This window comes from Antechinus flavipes, chromosome 1 (assembly GCF_016432865.1).
Source record: "Antechinus flavipes isolate AdamAnt ecotype Samford, QLD, Australia chromosome 1, AdamAnt_v2, whole genome shotgun sequence".
Classification (NCBI taxonomy): Eukaryota; Metazoa; Chordata; class Mammalia; order Dasyuromorphia; family Dasyuridae; genus Antechinus; species Antechinus flavipes.
The window spans coordinates 456,351,998-456,376,155 of NC_067398.1; the positions used below are offsets into that span (position 1 = coordinate 456,351,998).

The window sequence follows — 24,158 nt, forward strand, 5'->3', positions numbered from 1 at the left end:
GTATGTGCGTTTTCTGTTTCTATCTCCTTTCCTCGGATCTCTCAGCTTCTTTCCGTTTCTAGGTTTGTCTCGTTGCTGTTCTTCTCTCTGTCACTTGCTCACTCTCCTTTCTGTGTCTTTCCCTGTCTTTCTGTCCCTGCCTCTCCCTATTTTTATCCGCTTTTCGTAGCGTCTTTTCTATGCTGTCTCTCTTTTGTTTCTGCCTCAGTCGTTGGAGAGGTGACCCTAATCATCCTTTTATAAATTAATGTTTTGAATGAGCAATCATTCATTTTCCCCCATTCCATCCCCCGGAAACAAAAGGGAGAAAGGGTAGGAAGCGCACCCAAGACTTGAGTGACCTACAAACCGGAAAATCTCCCTGCCTTCAGGGTGCTTTTATTTTACGGGGGAAGTATATAAATACAATTAAATGTAAGGTCATTTGAAGAATATGTAAGTTGAAAATTGTAAGTCAGGAAAGGAAAGAAATCTTTTACTTTTATTTCGTATAAGAAGTCTACACTTGCATGGTGTAGAAGTGGGGTAAAAAAGAAAACAAAAAACCAAAAATTAGTCTCCTTCGAGCCGGAGTCGAACCAGCGACCTAAGGATGTCTCACACGTGTTTCACACTACAGTCCTCCGCTCTACCAGCTGAGCTATCGAAGGGACACGGTTCGTGCGTGCGCCCCCGTGAGATTCAACAGCTAACAGCGGGGGTTGACAAGTTCCTTGTATGCAGAAGGATTTTTTTTTTTTTTTTTTTTTTGCGCCTGCGCATACCCAACTACTTACCTGCTCTTTGGATTCAAAAGACCTACCTAAGCAAAGGTCCAAGGGAGCACGCTAAAAGTTCTTAGTCCGGTCCTCGCTCCAATCCTACCTCAGCCCCCTGCGGCAATGGCGGCAGCTTGGCACACCTGCACGCCCCACCCACGCGACAAATCTATTGGTAAATAGGGCGCGCCACCGCCCTTCTAGACTTTGTGTAGACACCCTCCCCCGCCCGATTTGCGAAGGGCCAGTGGCGCAATGGATAACGCGTCTGACTACGGATCAGAAGATTGTAGGTTCGACTCCTACCTGGCTCGTTTCTTTTCACCAAGGATGGAATTTTTGAAATTTTAATTATTTCTATGGAATAGAGTAGGATGGATTGTAAAATCGGAGAATCTACTTTTTTGCTTCTGTTTCTAATCACAGAGAACAATTAAAATACACACACCATGCTACCATTATGACACAAAACCATACTAATAGCAATGCGCAGTGGTCATTATAAAGCGTTCCTTACAGTGCCTGGTGCATAGTAGGCGTTTTGTAAACATTTGCGCAGCAGACAACCTTGGATTCTGTTTGGTCCAATCAGCAATCAGTATCTTGTACAATAGACCCCAATTCTGTAAACTCAGACCAGGTCCCCTAAATCAAGTGGAGCAGCCCATCCCTCCTTTGGGAGAGTACTAGTTAACAGTGTTTTTGGTGATAGTCAACCTAAACTTAACCTTTTCCCCCTTTCCCCCTATTATCCCTAATTTTGCCCTTTCAGGCCAAAGACAGATCTAATTGTCTCTTATTCAAAACCCTTTTGCTTGACTTAAAGGTTTTTGGGTCCTCAAATATAATCAATCCATGCTTGAATTTACTTTTTGACTAAAGTAATTTTAAAACGTAGTATATTAAAGCATAGACTGTGTTTACTAACAATCTTGGCAATGGTTCACATGATATATACATTTATGACTACTATTTCTGAATTTTTCTACTTTATGCATTTTATCTTAATTTTGTAATAAGTGACATGAATTTTATGTTAAGGCTAAGTTCCTTTTCCTGAAATCTTTTTTTTTTTTGGGGGGGGCAATTATTAAATTCTGAATTTGGAATGAAATCTTCCATGTGTTTAAAATGTTTTAAAATATTTAAAAATAAGGTTTTTTTATTTTAATTTTGTCTATTAAAATCACAATTTAAAATTTTCCATTTTTCTGTAAATTGATCCTAATTAACATTGTCTTCGATTTTTATAAAGCAGAATTGGTAAATCAGGCTTCTCTTTTCCAGACAAAACTTCACTAAACTTCAACTGATCTTCTTATGTCATAGACTCCAGACCTTTCACCATTTTGGTTTTCTGTTTTAGCATCATTTTCTTCCTGCCATTGTCCTGACTCATAGTTGACTAGGTCACTGAACTTGACCTTTGAATCCTTTGCTCTGATATTCCATCCCATTCATTCATGCCTTGCCAAATCCTAACCTTGAATTACCCACACCCTCCACCATTGGCTGCCAAGGAGGCTAGAAGTCACATTCTTCTGTACAGACTGGCTCCACTTCAGTTTTATATTATATAAGCTAAATTTGGTCTTCATTGCTATGGAGCAATAAGTTTTTTTCTTCCTTGATGGATTATCACACTCTGTGAAATGGCTATTCTAAACTAAACTAAAGAAGAGAACTTCTCATAAATCCTTCCCATCACATCCCCTTCCCCTCCTTTTTAGAAGGAAACATCCATCTCCTGACAAAATGAAAGTCACCTGTCATGAGCTCTTCCTTATTCCTTCCCTTGAAACCTCTCTACATAATTCACTATGTTATTCCTTGGCTACTTTGGTTCAATCCAAGAAAAAATTGGCTTATTTGCCAAGGCCTCATGTCTGTGGTCTCATCATTTAAAAAAAAAAAAAATCTTCTCTATGATTTTATCTTTACTTTTTCTTATTTTCAATATTTCCTGGCTGCTTTCCACTGCCTAAAAACATTACTAGGTTTCTCCTTTCCCAAACCTTCAGTTGACCTTACATCTCTTCTAATTTGTTTATGATATACTTTTTAAACACCTGGGTCATGGATCCATTTGGAACTTACTGTGTAGTATTGTTTGGAATATTGGTCTAAGTCCAATTTCAACTGCTTTTAGAATTTTTGCAATAGTTTTTATTCAATAATGAGCCCTTAGGGTCTATTAATTTATGCTATTTTTTTCACTTTATTTTTTTATTTATTATTTTATAAATATTATAAATATGTATTATTTATTATCAATTTTTTTTAAACAATGTCAACTGCTTTTTGATGATTCCTATTTTGTGGTATATAGTTTGACATCTGGTACTGCTATAATCATAAAAGCTTCCCTTTTTTTTTTTTTAACCTTCCTTTTCAATTTTTTACATTATTTCTTTTAAGAATCTTGAATTTTGTTATTTTTTTAGCTTTATAAAATAATCTTTGATAAGCTGATTAGTAGTGTAATACATTTAGTTATTATTGTCATGTTATTGCCATTAAATTGTTACAATCCAACCATGAGCAATTAATATTTCTCCAATTATTTAGGTCTGTTTTTATAAGTATATTTTTAAAACTTGCCTTATTGACTGTTCTCTCAAATATTTTATATATTCCATATGATAATATTGCTTCTCCCTCTTCTTGCCAGATTTAATTGATGATATAAAAAGATTAAAATTTATGTGGGTTTATTTTGTGTATTGCTATTTGAGGTTCTTAATTGTTTTAATTAATTTTAGTTGAATCTCTTAAGATTCTCTAAGTAGACTATCACATCATTTACAAAGAACAATAAGTTTGTTTCTTCTTTGCTTGTATTTATTCCCTCAATTTATATTTCTTATCTTGCTTTTTATCCTTTTGGAAAGGCTTCTAGCATTCCCCACAGAAAATGCTAGTGCTTCATTTTAGTTAGATTATAATTATAGTAATTATAGTAAGGAAAGGTCCATTTTTTTCTGATGCATTATGTGCATTATGTGCTTTTTAAATAGGATTTCTTTGACAAAAACCTCTTTAGCATCTATCAATTCATGTAATTCCTGTCTTTGTTATTAATTTAGCCTATTATGTTATATTTATATTTTAAAAATATTAAACCAACTTATCATATAAATCCAACCAAATTATGTTTTATTATATTTTAAGATGTTTCTTCAGGGTTTTTGCTAATATTTTACTGTTTTTTTTTTTTTGCACTGATATTCATTAATGATATTGCTCTAAAGTTTTTATTTTGTTTCTCCCTGACTAATAATATCCCTTTTCCTATTTTTGCAAACAGTTTAATATTATGCATATACTGTGTTTATGTATACATAAATATATAATTATATTGGGTTACAATATTAAAATAATTTGATTTTTTGAGATTATCTTGTCTAAATTTTTTTTATTAATTATATTAACCTGAGTGTTGTGCATTTTTCTAAGTTTCCATCCATTTAAAAGATAGTTGAGTTGGCACATTAATAGGGTGAAGTATTTTCTAGTAATTTCTTCATTTCATTATAAATTCTCTTCCATTTTTTCATGTTTTTCTCACACACTGCATTTTTTTGAGGGCAAGTTCCTTCTTTCTCACATTTTCCTAGTGTTCCTTTTCCCCCTTCCCTTTTCTTTCCTTACTTAACACAAAACAAAAAGCGTTTTTCTTAATTCCTCTGATCCTTGAGGATTTTAGGATTGTGAAGATAAATTTGTCATTTCCCTCACTAGTAGAATATAATCACTTCATTGTGGGATAATTTTCCCCCATCCCCTTTGGAGAGGTGTACCTACTGACTGGACTAAATAAAGTCAAACTCAAAATAGGACTTTATTAGCATGCTAAGAGATCTGCTAATTAGCAAATTCAGATTCCTGGTGGACAGATAGGATTTTCATAACCTTTTAGGCCTGCATGGAGCCCACAAGCCATTAGAAGCATTTTGCAACAATTTAAGACTAAAGAGTAAAACATTTCTTAAGAAAGAAAGGGGGATAATCCAAGGTAGGAAATGAGAGTACTTGAAATGCCAGGGGTATGCTTTATTATCTGAAAAAGAAACAAGGAGATACCAGATAGTTTTACAGTTAGGAAACTGCTTTCACTTATGGTAAATTCCCATTTATGTTAAATAGCACTGAACTTAAAAACAATGAAACAAGTAGACTTTTTTTCTTACTAAAGTAGTATTGTGGCTAGGGCTGTCCCCCACTGCAACATGGGGGTGTCATTTTATGGCTCTAAGGGAGACAAAATGGACATCTCTAGCCTTTTCTTTCTCTCCACCCTCCAAGGGAGAATCTCATTCCTTCCAGGAGGAGAAGGTGGAAGGCTGAAGCTGGTCACCCTGCTTTCCTCAATCAAAGGGAGTACCCGGCTAGAATTATATAATAAATTATATCATAAATATATGTATATCACATTTACATATAAATGTATATGATATGTTTATATCATGTATAAATATATGACATAGTACCAGGCTAGAATTATATCTACTCCCTTAAATATTATTTGTCTAAAGGAGCAAAGTTTTCAGGTTCAGTCTAACTTCTGGTCACTTTCATTATTGGGAGAAGCTGGAACCCCCAAGCTTCACATCCTAAACTTGATCCCTTTCCAGCCAAGTACCCCTTCCACAATGAACACTCATATAGCAATTAGCCAAGAAACACATCTCTCCAAAATCATAGCAGTGAAGAAATTGGAGGAAGTATGCACATAGAATACATATCAGAAAATACAAAATGAAGACGCTCATTGGAAGCAAGCTCCCTCAGCACAACCAAGAGTGTCCTAGATCTTACCCACCAGGAAATTCTTTTCTATCAACTGAATCTTCCCTCCAAAATCTGAAGAGACACAGTGACTCAAAGGAAGTTTTAATAAGATTGAAGAGATTGCTCTCTAATCTTGGTAACTCTAGCCCACCCCTGAACTCTTCCAATAAGGAGAGAGCTCCATGCCAGTGGATTTTAGGACTAGGGTTTCATTATATCATTAAAATAAAGCACTAGTTTTAGACAAAACTTCAGTGCAAGGACAGCAAGTCCTTGTTACAGTAGTGAATGAGTCCATCTGCTTTATATCTTGCATGGAATTTTAAGGCTTTATAATATTAGGCCACATAGTAATTGGGAGATTTCTATATTGTTAGTTGTAACTTGCTCTTATAGCAGTTACCATTACCAGTCTCTCCTGATTCCTAGGCCCTCAGGATACTTCTGGCCACTCAGCTTTGCAGTGTCAACTAATTTTACCAACTCGCCTCCTCTGAGGCTTTCAGAGACCTCAGCCACTCGTACTTTAGGGCGCTCAAGAACATCCAGTCATGTGCAAACTTAAAGCCTTTGCTATACCTCCTCACATAATGCCCTGACTTGTTAACTCCCTAGTGAACACCTGGTCCCAAGCCCCAAGTGTTCACTATCAACCTCCTTACCTCTCTTAGCTATCCATCCACTCGCCTCAGATACTCCAGGAGAAAGAGCAAGACTTGCTGCCCCCAGTGGGCTTATAGAGGATCACACACAGCCAATCAGAGAGGGAGCTGTCTCCCATTAAGAAGCTATCTTCAATATGGACAGAATCCCACCCAAGGGGCAGTCCTTACCCACAGAGATTACTTCCCGGCCACTCAAATCTCTTGTTGCACTGTGGCCACCCATTTAAAGGACCCTTACAGATAATCAATTAAGATGTAATGAAATGACTATCCTTGTGCTTCCTATTTTCCTCCCTCCTTCTTCCCCTCCCCACTTCTATTTGCTATTTAGTTCTAGCCAATTGATCACATGTATTTATACCACACTATTGATCTCATTTCAAGGGTTTTATTCAGCTCTGGCCTTTTCATAAGGATGCTTAAAGTCCTTTATTACAAGTCAATTTTTTCACTCTAAAATCATATCCAATCTTGCAGAATAAGTTATTCTTGGTTATATAAAGCTTTATCTTTTGCCTTTTGTAGAATATTATAGTTCAAGATTTAATCTTCTTTATAGCAGTTAGTGCTAAGTCTTATGTGACCTTGATTGTAGTACTGATTCCTTGGTACGTGAACTTTTTCTGGATGCTTTGCAATATTTTTGTCTTTGACATGGAAGTTTTAGATTTGGGCTATAACATTCCTGTCTATTTTTAATTTGAAATTTTTCTCAGGAAGTGATCAGTGGATTTTCACTTTGTCCTCTAATTCTAATAGACCAGGACATTTTTCTCCTGTGATTATTTTGAAATATATATTACAGTTTTTGTTGTTGTTGTTTGGTTGTCATTTCGGAGAGCCTAATGATTCTTAGGTTTTCCCTCTCAACTCATTTTCCATATCAAGCTAGGGACAACTTGTTAATAGATACTTTACATTTTTAATTTCTCTCAATCTTTTGACTTTTGTCAACTTATATTTTTTGTTGTCCCCAGGATCTGTTTGCTTCATTCTATTTTTTGGAGAGTCTACTACTTAGGTAAGGTTTTCTACCTTCTGTTTTATCCAATTTTTTTTTTTTTACAGAATATCTACTTAAAATGTAATTTACATTTTGCATTATTCCTTATTTTCTATTCCTTGTGTCCACAGAACTTTTTACTTCCTGAAATTTTGCTTATACTTATAGAAAAATTACTCTCTTATTTTGTGCTTACCTCTTGGGCATCATGTCTTCTTGTTTATTTGTATCATCAATCTAAGTACATAGTTATTATTGGGTTTTTTTTTTAATATCTTGAACATCTGGTGCCCTTTTTCTTTATTTTTTCTCCTAGTTTATTTCTCATTTTATTTCCTTTTTCAAATAGCAAGCATTTATTTTCTCTCCTTTTGAGGCAATTTAGGAATGGTTCTTATATCTTGGAAATGAGATTTTTAACAGAGAAACTTGTTGCAAGGATTAACCCCCCCTCCCCTCACCCCTCTATTGTGATAAATCTACAAAAGTTCCTCTAGTCCTCCTCAAAATGGATTAAGCCAGCTTTTTCTTCCTAAAAGAAGATAAGCCATTATCAAACCCTTGTTTAAGATTGTTTTAGTTTCAAGCTGTACTTCATATAATTTTCTGGTAGCCTTTGATCATATTGAAGTGACTTCCTAGTCTATCAAGGCCATAAAAAGGCCCATATGCATGGAGTGCGGCCCTTTCAGACTTGATAGATCTTCCCAAATATTGTATTGACCAATTGTCTTTCTATATGGAGACAAAGGGAAGGGAGTCATATCAACCTTAATTGTGGGGCATCTCTATTAAATATCTTTTCTATGCTATTGCTAAGTATTTATTCTGTGGATGACCTTTGAGGATTTAATTTCATTCCAACTTAACTAAGAAGGTTTCAGCTTGAGTCAGACTTGTCTTAATACCAAGTTTAATTCTTCCCTTTTCATTTTACTTTATTGGAAAGATGTCTATTTTGTTATAATCAAAATTGTTCATTTTATCTTCTGGATTGTTACTCTTTGATAAAAAAAACTTTCCATGTTCATAGGTCTGAAAGGAAATTTTTTTGTTCTTATTTTTTATTATGATATATCCTTTTATATTTATCATATATCCATTTGGAATTAATCTTGGTTGGTCTATACCAAATTTAAGCCAGATTTTTTCCTAGTTTTTCCAGCAGTTTTTGCTGAATTTGTTGATGTCTTTAGATATAGCAGTGAGTAAGTGATGAAAAATAAGACCAGGTATATCTTCAAGCGTTAAGTTCCAAAAAGAGAGAAGAGTTTGAATCACAAAGCTCTAATTTAGTTAGGATCAAAGACAGTGGATTCACTTTGGAAAGTACATTGTAGTCAAAAATTAGATATGCCTACCCATCCAGAGTTGTCATCAGTCAGAAAGCTAAGCAAATCTTATCTTTGAAACTAAACTAAAAGAATAGGAAGCAAAAAAATAAAGGCCGATTTATTTGCTTCTATATATTGTATTACTAATCTATTCTATAGACCCATCTGCTTTTTAACCAATATAAAATTTTGATGACCACTGCTTTATAATACAGTTTGAGACTTAATTCTGCTGGGCCTATTTCTTCCTTTTTTAGATTCTTAATCTTTTGTTCTTCTACATTGAGTAGTGTTTTATTTTCTAGTTCTATAAAGTAATCCTTTGGTATTTTAATTGATACAGTACTGGATAAGTAAATTAATTTTGGTAATAATTTTATTATTTTGGCTAGTCTACCCATCCAATTATTTAGATCAGCTTTTACATAAAACATAAACTGTTTTATGGTTATATTCATATATTTCTTATGTGTGTCATAATGAGTAGATTCCTGTGTTTTTTACATTATTATTTTAAATGTAATTTCTCCATCTCTGCCTGCTGAGTTTTGTTGCTAATATGCATTAGTACTGATGATTTATATAGATTATTTTTATCCTGCAACTCTGCTGAAATTATCGTTTCAATTAATTTTTAGTTGACTCTCTAGGATTTTCTTAAGTAAACAATCATTTCATCTGCAGAAAGCAATACTTTTATTTTGTCTTTGCCTATGCTCATTCTTTCAGTTTCTTTTTCTTGTCTTATTGCTGTAATTCACATTTCTATCACAATATAAAATACTGGTGGTGATAATGAACATCCTTGCTTTCCTCATCTTTTATTAGAAAAGCTTCTAGTTCATCTCCATTGCATATAATGCTGTAGTATCTTTTGTATAGTGGGAAAGCCAGGTTCCTCCATGACCTTTTACCTTTTTAACCAAAAATAGTAGTTGTTTTTAAGATTCATAATTATTATAATCAATACCATTTTGTTCTTCTTTCATGGGCTTATGTCCTCTTCTTTGAGAGATATTAGTCCTCTGACAATAAATTCGGTACCCTTGAACAAGAATGTCTTAAAAAGACAAGTCATTTAGGAAAAAGGAAAGATAATGGATGAACAATCTGAACTGGGTACTGCTCCTCACCCCTCCAAAAAGGTTAATTTTCTAGTACATTGAATACATTTTTTATGAAACAGTTATGGGAAAATGTGGATAAAAATCATACAGCATGAGAAAGTGTGACAGTATTGTTATCTGAATTAGTAGCTTAAATATTAATTAAATCATGGATTTACTGAAATACCATTTGTAGGTGTAAAGAGAGAAAGCAAGGATTCATGGCAAGTTGTGGGAAAATAGACATCTACTTTTCTGATTTCATCATCTAATCTAAGGTAAATAAGTTGACAGTAAGCTGGAGGGAAAGAGGCTTCTCACTCTGTCATCATCATCCTCACCACTAATTAGTAGTTATTAAATGTCACAATCCAAGGGTGTTATTTGAGTATTACTCATATGTGTTAATGAATAACTCTCTTTAACTTCATCCAATAGTTCAAGCAAATGAACAGCCTAGTACACAGCCAGACATGGAAATCGGTCTGTTGCCTCAAAGACTGGCCATTTGACTGCTTGGTTATTCCCTGAGTGGACTTAGTGGAATATACAAAGACAGAGAAAAGAACTGGAGTTCTTACACAGAGGCAGCCTTTATTAGCAGTATTTATCAATAATAATGAACTTAAGATATTCAAGTATATTTAAAACATACAGAAGGCCTTCAGCAACATTTGATGAGATGAAAAAAATTTTGAAAAATGTTTAAATCGGATATTTAACACTACAATTTCAGCTGAACTGGCATCCTTCTTACAGTCTCCCTCCCCTAAACTACAAAACCATCACCATCACCACCACGCTTCTCCAGGCAAAGTCTTTATCCCTTAGCTGACACTGTGGCTGGGAGAATTTCTTCATCCCACCTCCACCCTAGCAGAATTCCCAGCTAGGCCTGCAGAATCTACAGGAAAGAAAAAGAATTACTATTCCATCTTCAAATTTAGGAAATTAAAATCAGATTAATTTATATTTAAATAATAATTTAAGTTTTACATAGTACCTTACCTTCTTACCTATTTCTGTATAAGTCTACGAAAGCCTTCCAGAATTAGACTAGTTCCATAAGGCAATAGAACTTCAGAAGAATGCGTGTGTGTGTTTTCCCCCCTCTTTTAGAGATGGAATCTAAGAAGAAATACAGAGGAACCTCCTGGACTATATTTTAATAATCTGTCAACCTGAGAATATGACAGAATTTTAGAGTTGGGAGGTACCCAAGATACCATTTATTTCAGTATCTTTCTTGTCACCTTTGTGACAAATAAAATGTGTGTGCGTGCCTTAGGCCAAAAAGTTGGTTATCAACAGAGTCGCAATGAGAATCCTTTTCATACTCCAGTCTGACACTACTTCCATTAAGTCAGTTTCCTTTAAATCAGTTTATATGTGGGCCAGCAAGTCAAGGAGATCATTACCATTTAAATTGACTAAGTTCAGGCCACATAAAATTTCTAAATTTCCTTTTAGCATTTGTACTATTCAGGATTTAGAGTTTTATTACCTTAAGATAAAATAATTATGTTAAATGTTAATTCTTTTTAAAAAGATTTTCTTCCAGTTTTGTCTTAGTTTCTCAAAACACCAATTAAGACTTTAGGCAAAAAAAAAAAAAAAAAAAAAAATCCATTCTGTATTAAGACTATTTGTCCTTGTATTTCCAGAGCAAAAGATATTATGGGCCAATTATAGAGAACACTTAAAGGTTTTGTTTTGTTTTGTTTTGTTTTAATATAGCTAGGGCTAAAGGGATTATTTAAGTGGTCGCACACAATTTCTGTAATTATATTTTGTTAAATTGCTTATACTTTCAGCAGGAACCCCTTTCCTGTGATTATAAACTTCAAAAATACAGGCAGACACGTCATAGGGTGTGAAGGGAAGCTCCAGATTATCTTTGTGGAGTCTACAATGTGATCATTCAACTGCACATTTATTGAAATCTACTATATGCAAGCTAGTTCTGTTATCTGGCCATTTTTACTGGCCATTCTCCACACATGGCATATTTTTCCTTCTCTGCTTTTAAACTTCTCTGGCTTCCTTCAAGTTCCATTTAAAAAAAAAAATTTTTTTTTGACAGGCGGTCTTTCCTGAGCCTTCTCAATTCTGGTGCCAGTCCTCTGTTGATTATTATGCACATTATTTGTTTGTACATAATTGTATATTGTCTATTATGTAGACAATATCTTGTCTATTAGATTGTGAGTTTCTTGAGGGTAGGAATTGTCTTTTCCCTTTCTTTGTATCCCTAGCATTTAGTATAATGCCTGGGATAGACCAGATGTTTGATGTCTGACTGACTGACTTGATTGCACACCAGAAATAAACTTAAGTGGAAGCTAGGGCAACTTTGGCCTGGAGTCAGAAATCTTCCTGATTTCAAATTTGGCCTCTGAAATTAGGCTGTGTGACCCTAGCCAAGTCAATTAACCCTGTTTTTCTCTGGCTCCTCGCCTGCAAAATAAGCTGGAGAAGGAAATGGCAAACCACTGTATCTTTGCCAAAAAACCCCCAAATGGGGTCAGGGAGAGTCGGTCACAACTAAAAAAATGACTAAAACCAGCAAGTAGAAATCATGGTTTACCTCATTCTTGGAAGCATGACCGCCTTTACATCGTAATTTGTGGGCCACAATTTTCCTCTCCTCCTACCATTCCATCTTCCTACTCTGTGCCCAGATAGAGAGAAGGATCTGTCTACAGCAGAGATACCCAGATGAGGTTGGAAACCCAAGAGCTTGAGTTACATTTACCAGCAGGGGGCAATATGTAACTAAACTGCTAACTAGTCTTTATTCTTTCCCTAGAGACAAAGTGGGAGGGCTGCGAGTAGCTGAAATGACAGGTGGATTAGGCAGCATATAGTCTTGTGAGCCAACATCAGGAGGAACTAGCCACTTAGTTACTTGGAAAGTCAGCAATGAATTGTACCTCTGATGGACTTGCTGGAGCTGTGAAAGCAGTATAATTTAAGGGTATAATGTGAGATTTTTGTATTTTTCCGGGTAGATTTCATGTTACACAAGAAGTATGTGTTTATAAAATCTCATTACATTTATGCATAGTAGCTATATATACAGATATAAGATGATATGCTTGGCTTAGATAAGACCACTAATTTTCCCTTTTGTTCTGATTCTTCTTTCTCAACATGACTAATGTGGAAATATATTTCATATAATTGTACATGTACAACCTACATCAGATTGCTTGCCATCTTGGGGAAGGGAGAGAGGGAGGGATAAAAAAAATTTGAAATTCAAAATCTTATAAAAATGAATGTTAAAAGCTATCTTTTCATGTCAGTAACAAATACTATTAAGTGAGGGGAAAAGCGTCTTGACTTGGAAAAAATGAGGTTAACACCATTAATTTTCTCAGACACCAGAGGGGCAATGCATTCTGATGGAAAGACAGAGAAGGACTGAGAATATTTGGATTTGAGTTTAGGCTTGGCCATTTAGTAACTATTGACCTTACATAAGTCAATTAGCTTAGTAGGGCCAGTTTTTCATATTTATAATGTTAAACCCTCCTGTTTGCCTTGCCTACCTAACAGGATAATTGTTAACACTGCTTTGCAAACTGCAAAACACCATATAAAAGTGAGCTATTTCTATCTTATCTATTATCAAATCCTCACTTAATTCTGCAAGTGGGTAGAGATCTTTTGACTCCCAAGCCCAAAGGCTTTTTTTATTATATACCTTACCTGAACTGAAACATTTCCCAGAACTTATGAGCCTAGAAATATAACAATATGTATTTAGCAATTGAATGTAGTTCTATTGGGAAATGAGAAATGATAGCAGGAGAGATATTTAATGTTTAAAGGAACAATTTTTTTTGAGAGGAAAAAGAATGAAACTCTTTTAAAACAATACATTTTTATTCCTGTACAATTTTTTGAGATATTTTTGTCCCCTACTCATTACTTCCATCCCTCCTCTTTTACTGAAACATGAATGAAGTAATTGAATCAGAAAATGGACCAAATTTCACCTCCCTCTTCTAGATAGATACACCCTCCTCTAATGTATATAGCTGAGCTTTTTTTCTTCAGAATGAAACCAGTTCCAAAAAAAAGAGGTCTGTGAAATTTAAGGACTGAAAGTTAGTGTTTCTGGCATGTCTTTCTTATTTCTAATCCAGCTAATCTAAGATGCAAAGCCCCTGCAACATGGCCAGTAGCAGGTAATGACTTTACAGCAAATTCTGAGTCATGGCTCAAAATAATTACCTCAACTCATTGTAAGATCTAATGTAGCAAAATAATTGAAGGAGTGAGGAAGGAAAGAGAGGAGAAATCTAGTAGCAAAGAAATGTTTTGCAAATCCCAATTTTTTGAATGGTGATTTAGACCTTTCAAATTCTAATTTTAAGAGGATGCTTTGTGAAGTGCCCTTTAACCTTTTCCTTATATTCTTCTGCTGCTGGAAAGTCTGTGAAAGCCAACGTTTATGTATGAGCATAAGTTGTTTCCCACCCGTCAACAATCTGCAGTGATGTTGTTAACATGATGCAACCCAAACCCACTAGGAGTGAGTTGGGAAATCTCTCTGGCTGCAAGAGGTCATGGGAAAACTCTCCCTCTTGATAAATGTTTCTTAAATTCTCCCCTAAATATGTGGGGGGCGGGGATTGTTTCTTTTTTTTAAACATCAGTGACTGTTCTTGTGACTTCTTTTAGTTATTAGAGGAAAAGAGAAATGCTCCCATCATCGATTCCCATTTTTAGTATTGGGACTGGCCCATAAGGGCACATTGGTCCTTAAAATCTGCTGGGCCCCTATAGTATCTGGGGAGAGGGGAAAAGTGAAGGGGAACACAAGGTATATTCTGCAGATCTTAATTTGTCTAATCGAATCTCTTTCATTAGAAAGTCTACTCAAAGAGAGTCTGCATGCTCAGAAAATTACATTGCAACCACCTGTGCCTAACCTCAAAATAAAGTGTAAATAGGAAAGGGATTCCTGGGGTTTTGCAACATCATTGGGGCTCTTTCCTTCAGGTATCCCTCCACTTGCCAGGCGCATTGCTGCTATTTCCAGAAGGATCCATGAACTTGAGCTTGCTGGTCATCTAGGAGTCTGTAGTATAGCTGCGGGATTCTCTGATTAGTTGGGTTTTCTCATTTGCACTGGTAGGCTGGAGAGTGATGGGGAAGTCTGCCTCTGAAAGAAACAAAATAACATCCTCTTCATTATATTGTCTTTTAAGAACAAATGATAGATGCACTTCAAGAAAAATCAAGTAGATATATCATTAGCTATATACAAGCACACACACATATATATAAACACATATAAAAACATATAATAGATAACACAGACATATGCAAATACATACACACACAGACACACGTACATTATATATAGGGGTAGCTGGGAGGTGCAATGGGACTGGAGTCAAAAAAATCTGAATTCAAATCTGACATCTACTAGCTGTGTGACTGGGCAAATCACTTAATCCTGTTTCTTTTAAATTTCCTCACTGTAAAATAAGCTGGAGAAGAAAATGCCAAACTAGAAAATTCCAATAGTTTCTTATCCATCCTAGTTTCTTTGCTAAGAAAATCTCAAAAAAGAAGTCATAAAGAGTCCACAACACATTATATATATGTAAAATATCATATTATTTATTTATTTTATATAAAATGCATGTATTTTATACTATCCATCTATTTAAAATAAATTCTGGATTTTCTTCTATTTGTTAACTTCCTATGGGAAAGACAGTATTTACTGACAATTTGTTCAAGTATACAGCCCTATGTTTTCCTGTTGTTCTCATTCTCTAACCTTAAAGCTCACAGAGTGTTAGAAATGACTATGTAGTCCGTTCCCCATGTTCACCCTTTCATGTTACTGATGAGAAAACAGATTCGTAGAAAAATGACTCATTCTAGGTTTGGGGTCCTCAAACTATGGGGCCAGATGTGGCAGCTGAGGATGATTATCCTCCTCACCCAGGGCTATGAAGTTTCTTTATTTAAAGGCCCACAAAACAAAGTTTTTGTTTTTACTGTAGTCCAGCCCTCCAACAGTCTGAGAGACAGTGAACTGGCCCCCTATTTAAAAAGTTTGAGGACCTCTGTAGGGTGGTTAGAGTCATGTGAACAAGTATCAATTAAGAACTTACTATGTGCCAGATATTTTACTAAACCCTGGAAATATAAAGAAAGGTAGAAGTAGTCTCTGCCCTTAAAGAGCTCCCATTGTAATGACAGATAACATGCAAATAATCCTGTACATACAAGAGCTGTAGGATAAATTGAGGAATTCTTGAGGAAAGGTACTAGCAATGGGATGGGATGGGAGAGGAGAACTGAGAAAAACTTCTTCCTAAAAAGTGTGAGTTAAATTTTGAGAAGAGCTGGGAAAGTCAGGAGGCAGAGATGAGTAGGAAGAACAAACCAGGAATGGGGGACAGAAGATAAGTCGAAGAAAAAGAATGGAGTCTAGATATGGAGTGTCCTCTTCAAGAACCAGCAAAAAGTCACCAAGTAGAACCAAGTTTGGAAGGAAATTTGTCCTGAGCTATACATATTATCTTTTTAGATTTTTAACACAATTTACTAAAGAACTTCACCCCTGTCATCAGCATTCTCACTTGGGGTAGAGTTTTATCCCTTCTGCTCTTCTTCCAACCTTTTGGCCACTCTCCATGGTGGTTGCACATGGTTGATGTGCAGATATTATTTTCCTTTTAAAGCCTTTTTGATTGAATTTGTGAAACTGCAGGACAAACACAATTTTACCTGCCCTTATTAAGTATACTCTATCCTTGCCAAAAATCTGCCATGTATATATATATTTTAGTTCCTGGTCCAAAAATCCAAATTATGTTCTAGGATGCCATTTTCTCAACCAACTGCTTCTCAAATCTGCCTTTGACTTTTGAAACATTTGTTTTTGAATAGCAGCTGTGATGAAAATACCACCTGTGTCCCTAAAGCCTTCAGTCTTTTTGCCTAAGATTTCATAATCCCTAACTGTGTTTTCTAGATTTCTTCTGGCAATATCATCAAGTGTGTGACTCACCAAAAGTTGATATTAGTCATCAGGTTTGACAAGTCTTGGGAAGCCCTGTCACATCCTGTGTAGATTGCTTGAGAAGACAGCCCACTTCCGTATTGTTAATCAACAATAACTGACTCAGTACCCTTAAATGAGGAATCAGCAATGACCCAGTATTTATTTCTTTTCCCCCTTAACTGAGGATTCTTAACCTGAGATCCACGAATATTTTTTAGTAAAGTAAACATATTTTACTTAAAATTGCTTTTCTTTATTTTCCTTTACATTTTATTTTATGCAATTGAAAACATCATTTTGAGGACCATAGGTTTAACCAGACAAGATTAGCAACTATTATCTCAAATTTTACTGTATGATTTCTCAAATGAGGGTTATTCTTTGGAATTATTATTCCAGCTGTTTACTTCTCAGAGTCTAGTTCCCTCCTCATTAGGGAGAGCCTCATATTTATGCTGCCCTCTTTTTAACTGGGGCATGGTTGGTCTTGAGGACAAGAGGAGAATGCTAAATCTGGGGAAAGAGGGAGTGAGCATAGCTAACATGAGAGGTGACATAGAGTTGTTTAGTTGGATTAGACTCTTTGTGAAACACCCCCCCCCAATTTATGCTTATGCACACTGCCTCTATCTTCATGTAAACGATGTACCAAACAATTGTAATAACTGGTTTTTTGAAAGGGAGTCAAACTTTGATCCAGCAATACTACTCTAAGTCTGGTCTATATCCTAAAGACATCAAAAAGGCAGGGGAAAGGCCTATTTGTACAAAAATACTTATAGCAGCTCTTTTTGTGCTGGCTAAGAATTAGAAATCAAAGAGATGCCCATCCATTGGGAAATGGTTAAATAAGCTGTGGTATATGATTGTAGTGGAATATTATGCTATAAGAAATGATAAGCAGGATGATTTCATAAAAACCTGAAAAGACTTACATGAACTGATGCAAAGTGAAGTAAACAGAACCAGAACATAGTGTACAATAACAGCAATATTGTGCTTTGAAGAACAGAATGACTTAGCTATTTTTAGCAATACAATGATCTGTGAAAATCCCAAAGGACTCATGATGAAGCATATCATCAGCTCCAGAGAAAGAACTGTTATTGCTTGAGTAGAGATTGAAGCATGCTGTTTTTCACTTTTTTATTTGAGGAGTCTTGTACAAAATGGAAATGTTTTACATGATTGCACTTATATAATATTTCAAGGAGGAGGGAAGAATAAACTTTGGAACTCAGAACTTTAAAAAACTATTAAAATTGTTTTTTTTAACATGTAATTGAGTGGGGAATTAAAATGATAACATTTTTTAAATGATTAGTTTTTCTTTTGCTGGCAAGGATCTTGTTCATTTATGTCTATGCTGAATGTCAGTGGTAATATTGCTAACAGCTCTCTCCTCTTCATGCAACAATAAGAGGAGGAAGCAGCAAGAGCCACAAAAGAAATAGTTCTTAGTGGTTACAACTACAAGTCCATTGGATACAAGGGATTAGCCCTAGACAAAACTGTTAAAGAATTGAAATTTATATATGTGTGATCACACACATACATAACAAACACACCCTTTTTTTTTTAAACCTCTCTACCTTCTGTTGATATTTCAACCCTGTTTTCTAGCACCCAGAATTTTTTCCCTCTCCCCTTTAATTTGGTACAATGAAAAGCATACTAGCTTTGGAATCAGAAGACCTGGAGTCAAATCCTGTCCTTGGATTGCTGTGTGACCTTGGAAAGATTACTTACCCTTTCCTAAGGAAATAATAAGTTTCTTTATTTGTAAAATGAGGGAATTGACTTGATGGTCTCTGATGGATGGGTTGGTGTTTCAGCCCAAACAGCTGAAAGTCAACGTGAGGCCCTTTCCATTTCTGACCCATTTGAGCCTTCAAGAACCAGACCGGAGTTCTGATTTTGTCATTTTATTAGCAGTTCTCAGTTTTTTCTTTTTACAATTACTTGGAATTGAATATTACCACTGACATTCAGCTCTAGATCTATAATCCTGCTCTCAGGTCCTTCATTGATTGGGGTGAATGATAGTAGTAACAATTTAAAGTATTGATAAAGACTTAAAGAAACAGAGATAGGTTTCTTTGTGCTCTTTTAAACTGGAATCTTTTGGGGAAGTTTTTCCTGCAAAGTTGGGAAGACCATATGAATAAGTGACCCACCAAGCCCTCCTGACTTCTCCTGCTGCTGATCACCTTTGTCTTTGTGAGAATGTCAGCTAAGTGTGGCTAAGACACTAGGTGAGAGCAGTGAATCAGTTTGCTCAATATAGCTTTTACTAGATTTTCATGAGCTGTTAAGGCCTCACAGATGTTCCCCCAAACAGCTGAAAGTCAACGTGAGGCCCTTTCCATTTCTGACCCATTTGAGCCTTCAAGAACCAGACCGGAGTTCTGATTTTGTCATTTTATTAGCAGTTCTCAGTTTTTTCTTTTTACAATTACTTGGAATTGAATAACTCTTTGTCCTCTTAGTTTAGTTTCCAAGGCCAAATAATAGAGGACTCTGGAGAGGTATAAGAAAAAGAACACTACATTTGGATCTGAATTTTAATTTTGACTTTGAAACTTCCCAGGTATATGATGTTGGAGAAATAATTTTGTTTCTATGGACATCAGTTTTTGTTTCTGCAGAATAAAGGATTGGACTAGGTGATCTTTGAAGTTCCTAAAATTCTAGCTCTAAGTCCTCTTATTTATGACCTATGATTGATTCTATAATGCTAATAATGTTGGAATTTTTGCCAAGACTTTCCTAAAGTGTGAAAATTTTGGATAGATATGGATATGACAATAGAAAGGGAATAATTGGCAGAATGGGGATGGAAAAGGATTTTCTAGCCAAGGTATCTTCTGTCTTTGAATATGCACTGCTCTCCTAGTAAGCCAAGAATATATAGCACATTTGAACTGTGATCAACAATAAGAAGACAGATCTTCAGGTCTTCTTTCCAGTGTTTTGGGAAATGCTTCCTTAAGCATAAAAATCATTACTTTCTCTGAATTCTGAGTTAATGGGGGGACAAGTTCAGACTCCTTCTACCTTATTTTCAGAGCACTAAAATGTCAGGGTGAGCCTCAAATATAAAATATAGAGAGAACTTAGTATCTTGGCCAAGAGCAGGAGTCTAATTACACAGCATACGGCATGACCTCAGTTTGGGTTCTTTCCAGGGGGAAAGGCAAGAGTGAGTAAGCTGTTAACATATTTCTGTGTGTGCTACAGCTGACATCTTGGGTACAAGGTCACACTACAACTGCTTCTCCATTAGAGACCATATCTAAAAAGTAGGGAAAGAGGGAGTAAACTAGAGAGTGGAGGGTGATGACTCCAAAAAACCCCAGTATTTTATTGAACTTGGAGCATTTTTGTTGTCTGATTCTTTCCCCTTTGAAAGTTCAATTAAAATCTACATTTATTAAATACCTACTATGTGATAAAGACAGTTCTGGATATTGGAGGTTCAAGGAGAAAAAAGAAGAAAAAATGATAATAGCAGCTCAGGTTGATTTTGAGGTTTGCAAATCACTTTACATGCAAGATCTCTTGAATCTCATAACAAGCCTGTGGAGCAGTTTATCCCCACTTTAACAATGTTTTAAGATGTATTCCATTGATTCTGAATCAACAGGATTCATTTTTATGATAGCAGGGTACAAGATGACTGCTCCTAAACCTTCTTTGTATATCTGTTGTATCCAGGATAATCTAGACTCAAATTTCTTCTCAGACACTTCTAGTTGAGTGACTATTGACAAAACACTTAGCTCAGTCTACTTTCCTTCAGTAATGGGGGTGGATCATCTCTAAATCATCCACTTATTATCCCTCGGTCCCTTTCTATTCAACAGCATGACTTCAACATGGCTGGCCAAGATAAAGGATATAATGTGTGTTTGCTGGAAGGAGTTCCTCACTGTGCTTAGTCCTGGGACTTTGCCATAGTCTTCCCCACAAAATCAATCACAAAAATGCATGCAGGCTGGTAGCATAGACACAGGACTCCTGATTCCCATTCCAGCACTCTTTCTATTATAATAAATGTGAAAGCTTAAGTAGAATCAGCTCTCAGGACTGCTTATGAATCCTAAAATTACCAGGCTAGTCTCCCCTACTGACCAGATTCACTGAGGTATTTAAAGAGACTGCAGGAAACACTTGAAGATACTTTTGTTAAGAGAGCATTACATTACATTATCTGCAGGTGACATAGAGGATGTGTGACCCTCGGCAAGTCACTTAACCCTGCCTCATCTGTAAAGTGAACTGGAAAAGCGAATGGTAAACCACGCCAGTATCTTTGCCAAGAAAATCCCAACTGGGATCACAAAGAGTCAGATAAAACTGAATAACAACAAATAGCATGTCTTCCTTCCCTTCAGGAAAAAAAATTGTAAATCAATTAAAATTAGAAGTCTTAAGGAAGCTGGAAAATATTTCCAGTTGTTTTATGTAAGTCAATGGAGGAAAAATAGAATTTGATATCCAAACATTGATTTGTATGGATTGAGAAGTGTGTATTATAGTATATTCCATTATGTCTTTAGCAGGGAGATGTCAAACATCAGAATTCAAATTAGAAGCACATATCTATAGTTAGCTCCTATTCAGCCTTGTATGGCATGGGGAAACATGAACTCACCCTTTTTGGACTTTACTTTTGTAGATTGGAGTTCTGAATAAGATAAGCTGAACACACACACACACATACACACACACAAATATATACATTGGTTGTTTTTTTTTTTCCCCAAAATTATTGCAAAGTACAGAAATGAAATTATCCATGGTCATTACAGGCAGGTAACATTTCCACAGCATAAGCAAAGTGTGATTTGTGATTGTTATATGTACTCAAGACAAAATCCCAGGTTTCATTTGAAGTAATGAGCCAGATAAATCACATAAAAGCATTCCAGACCTCCCTTAGGAACACTCTGTATTCCTGATGGAAGTCTCTTTTCTCTGGTAATAGACATTGATTATTCTGTTCTTGTAACATCCTCACCTAATGTATATTATAAAGGAGTAGTTTGAAGGGAGAAAAAGAAATGAATTTAAAGTAATAAATTTCAAATAATAGCCCATCTGGAGAAATTTCTCTATTCAGAACCTCCAAATGACCATCTAGATGTCGTTTAAACAAAAAAAAAGAAAAAACAATTACAGCCACCAAAATCATACAGTGGAGAGACTGCTAGGTTTGGAGGCACTAGCCCTGCCACTTATTACCTGTAGGAACTTGGAAAGTTCACACCAACTTTTTAGGCCTCAGTTTTGTCCATATGTAAAGGATACTTGTTTTTGTCTTTATATGCACTTTGTGTAGTACAATGCTTGGCACATATACTAGTTACTTAATAAATGCTTGCTGATTGAGTAGGTGACCTCAAAAGTCCCTTTCATCACTAAATATATGATCTCAGAATATATATGTAGGAGCTGATTGACTAGACAGATGTATTGTAGAAGAAACTTCTGTAGTTGGTGAGAGTTTAGACTATATGCCATCTAAATTCCTGCCAATGCTTGAGAGTCTATGTTTAGCCCAAAATGAAATGAAAAGGAATACTAAATAGGAAATTCATGTTTCCTGCCTTTTTTTTCCCCCTTTCCTTTCAGAGTTACTAAAGTAAAGTTCTCAATGTCAGAATGTCAACTTTTTTGAAGGGAAGGAGTAAGAACTATTGCTCCCTATCTCATGAGGCTGGAAAATCAGTAGCTATTCATAGGTCTAACCACCCCTCTACTGAACTACTGACTGGTAGTGAAGCTTTAATGTGCTGTTTTCCAAATTGAGTCAATTTGTTCCTCCCTAGGTAGCCTGCTGGCCTTCTGCAACCAGGGACTCACCTTATTAGTTGCAGATACCCAATGGACTTTAGCTCCACTGCAACTAAGAACTACTGAGCTCCTGTGATCCAAGAATCTCAGGCTCCTTAGTAACCAGGACTACAGAGTGTGTGTGCCCCCAAGAACTTTCTAATGGATTCACTTTTTTAATCTATTCTACTCATCATCAATCAGGTAACATGAAAGTTGTATTCCTGATTGTCCCTTTTCACAGTCCCCTAAATGCCATCTGGCAGCATTCATCTGATACTATTTCTATAATGTGATCCTGAGGAAGTCACTTAACTCTGTTTGCCTCAGTTTCCTCAACTGTAAAATGAGAAGGAGAGATGGACAACCAATCCAATATCTTTGCCAAGAAAACCCCAAATGGGCTCATGAATAGTTAGTTGGATATGACTGAAACTGTTTAACAGTGTGGTCATCTACCTTCTGTTTTCAGTATTCTAGTGAAGAAGAAACTATTAACCCTTCCAGTTTTACTTGAAGAAAGTTCAACTTTCTTAGGTTTTCCCAACATTAAGATTTTTTTTAATTGCCTTTTTGTAATATTTATTCATTATTTTTGTTTTTGGTCTGTAGGACCAAAGGAAATAAATCTCTTTTATATATTAACCCTTCTCTTTTCTTACATTCTCTCTATATGATAACCCTTCTCTTCAGGGTCCTTTGCCACCTTGGTTGTCCCTTATAGATGTCCTCTTATTCGTGAATATTTCCTCCTTAGGAGGACCTAAGCTGACCCTTCGCAACCAAAAGCTCGCCTTATTAGTGTTAAACTTACTGCAGATAATCAATGGACATTAAACCCCACTACATTTCAGAACTCCTGAGCTCCTGTGATCCACGAATCTCAGGATCCTTAGTAACCAGGATTACTGGTGTGTGTCCACAAGCACTTTCTAATGAGTTCATTTTTTAATCTGTTCTATTCATCCTTAATATCTCACCTAAATGGATTGTCTCTAGTAAACAAGAGGGGAAAATCTTAACTAAAGATAAAATAAAAGTCATTCAAATTATATAACTTAGATATTGTCAATAAAATGTCCATTTTAAAATACTTAGAAAAGGGAATGATCTTTTCCTTATGGGCAAAAATAACAACAGACAAATGATTCCTGGTTGCTTTTTCAGTCTATAATCTGACCTCTGAAACAAAATTGTGAGCATAATTATGCTAGGTCGGAGAACAGTGAGGGGTACACAGATTAATGACTAGTCTTTCCAGTCACCCTGGAGGCAGGAAACCTGCAATGAATTTGGCTCCTGCTATGAATACCTGTTCCAGGAAGAAATCTGCCACAGGACACTTACAGCAGGGGCCATTCAATAACCTAGTGGAAACTTAAAAAACAAACAAACCCACAACAAGAAGAAATTGAACAAAATGAAAGAACTTGGCTTTTCAGAGAATTCTGTACTACATCATTTACAATATGGAAGTTAGATTCTTTGACTTTATTATCCCTACTACTAGAGGGGAGTTTAAGGTGGGGTTTACTAGTGGATGGCAACCACCTTATTCTTCTAGAAACTATCTTAAATATGAATCAAAGGCTGAATATGGAGCCAGATAGGCAAATGATCTGAG

General features: G+C 35.7%; 1 protein-coding gene and 2 non-coding genes across 7 annotated transcripts in view; 1 reads left to right on the forward strand and 2 right to left on the reverse strand.

The window, feature by feature from the left end:
* Nucleotides 1-558: 558 nt before the first annotated feature.
* On the reverse strand, nt 559-650 carry TRNAY-GUA (transfer RNA tyrosine (anticodon GUA)). Its single transcript is given in 2 exon segments — nt 559-594; nt 614-650. It is a non-coding gene; the product is annotated as a tRNA-Tyr (tRNA).
* Nucleotides 651-999: 349 nt separating this feature from the next.
* Nucleotides 1,000-1,072, forward strand: TRNAR-ACG (transfer RNA arginine (anticodon ACG)). The gene has a single exon. It is a non-coding gene; the product is annotated as a tRNA-Arg (tRNA).
* Nucleotides 1,073-13,529: 12,457 nt separating this feature from the next.
* DNAJC5B (DnaJ heat shock protein family (Hsp40) member C5 beta) overlaps nt 13,530-24,158 on the reverse strand; it is a 107,068-nt gene continuing 96,439 nt past the window's right edge. For all 5 annotated transcript variants that reach the window (XM_051970117.1, XM_051970118.1, XM_051970116.1 and 2 more), the window contains one exon: nt 13,530-14,833. In XM_051970117.1, coding sequence (XP_051826077.1) covers nt 14,742-14,833 — 92 coding nt within the window. In that variant the 3' untranslated portion in view covers nt 13,530-14,741. The remainder of the gene's footprint in view (nt 14,834-24,158) is intronic.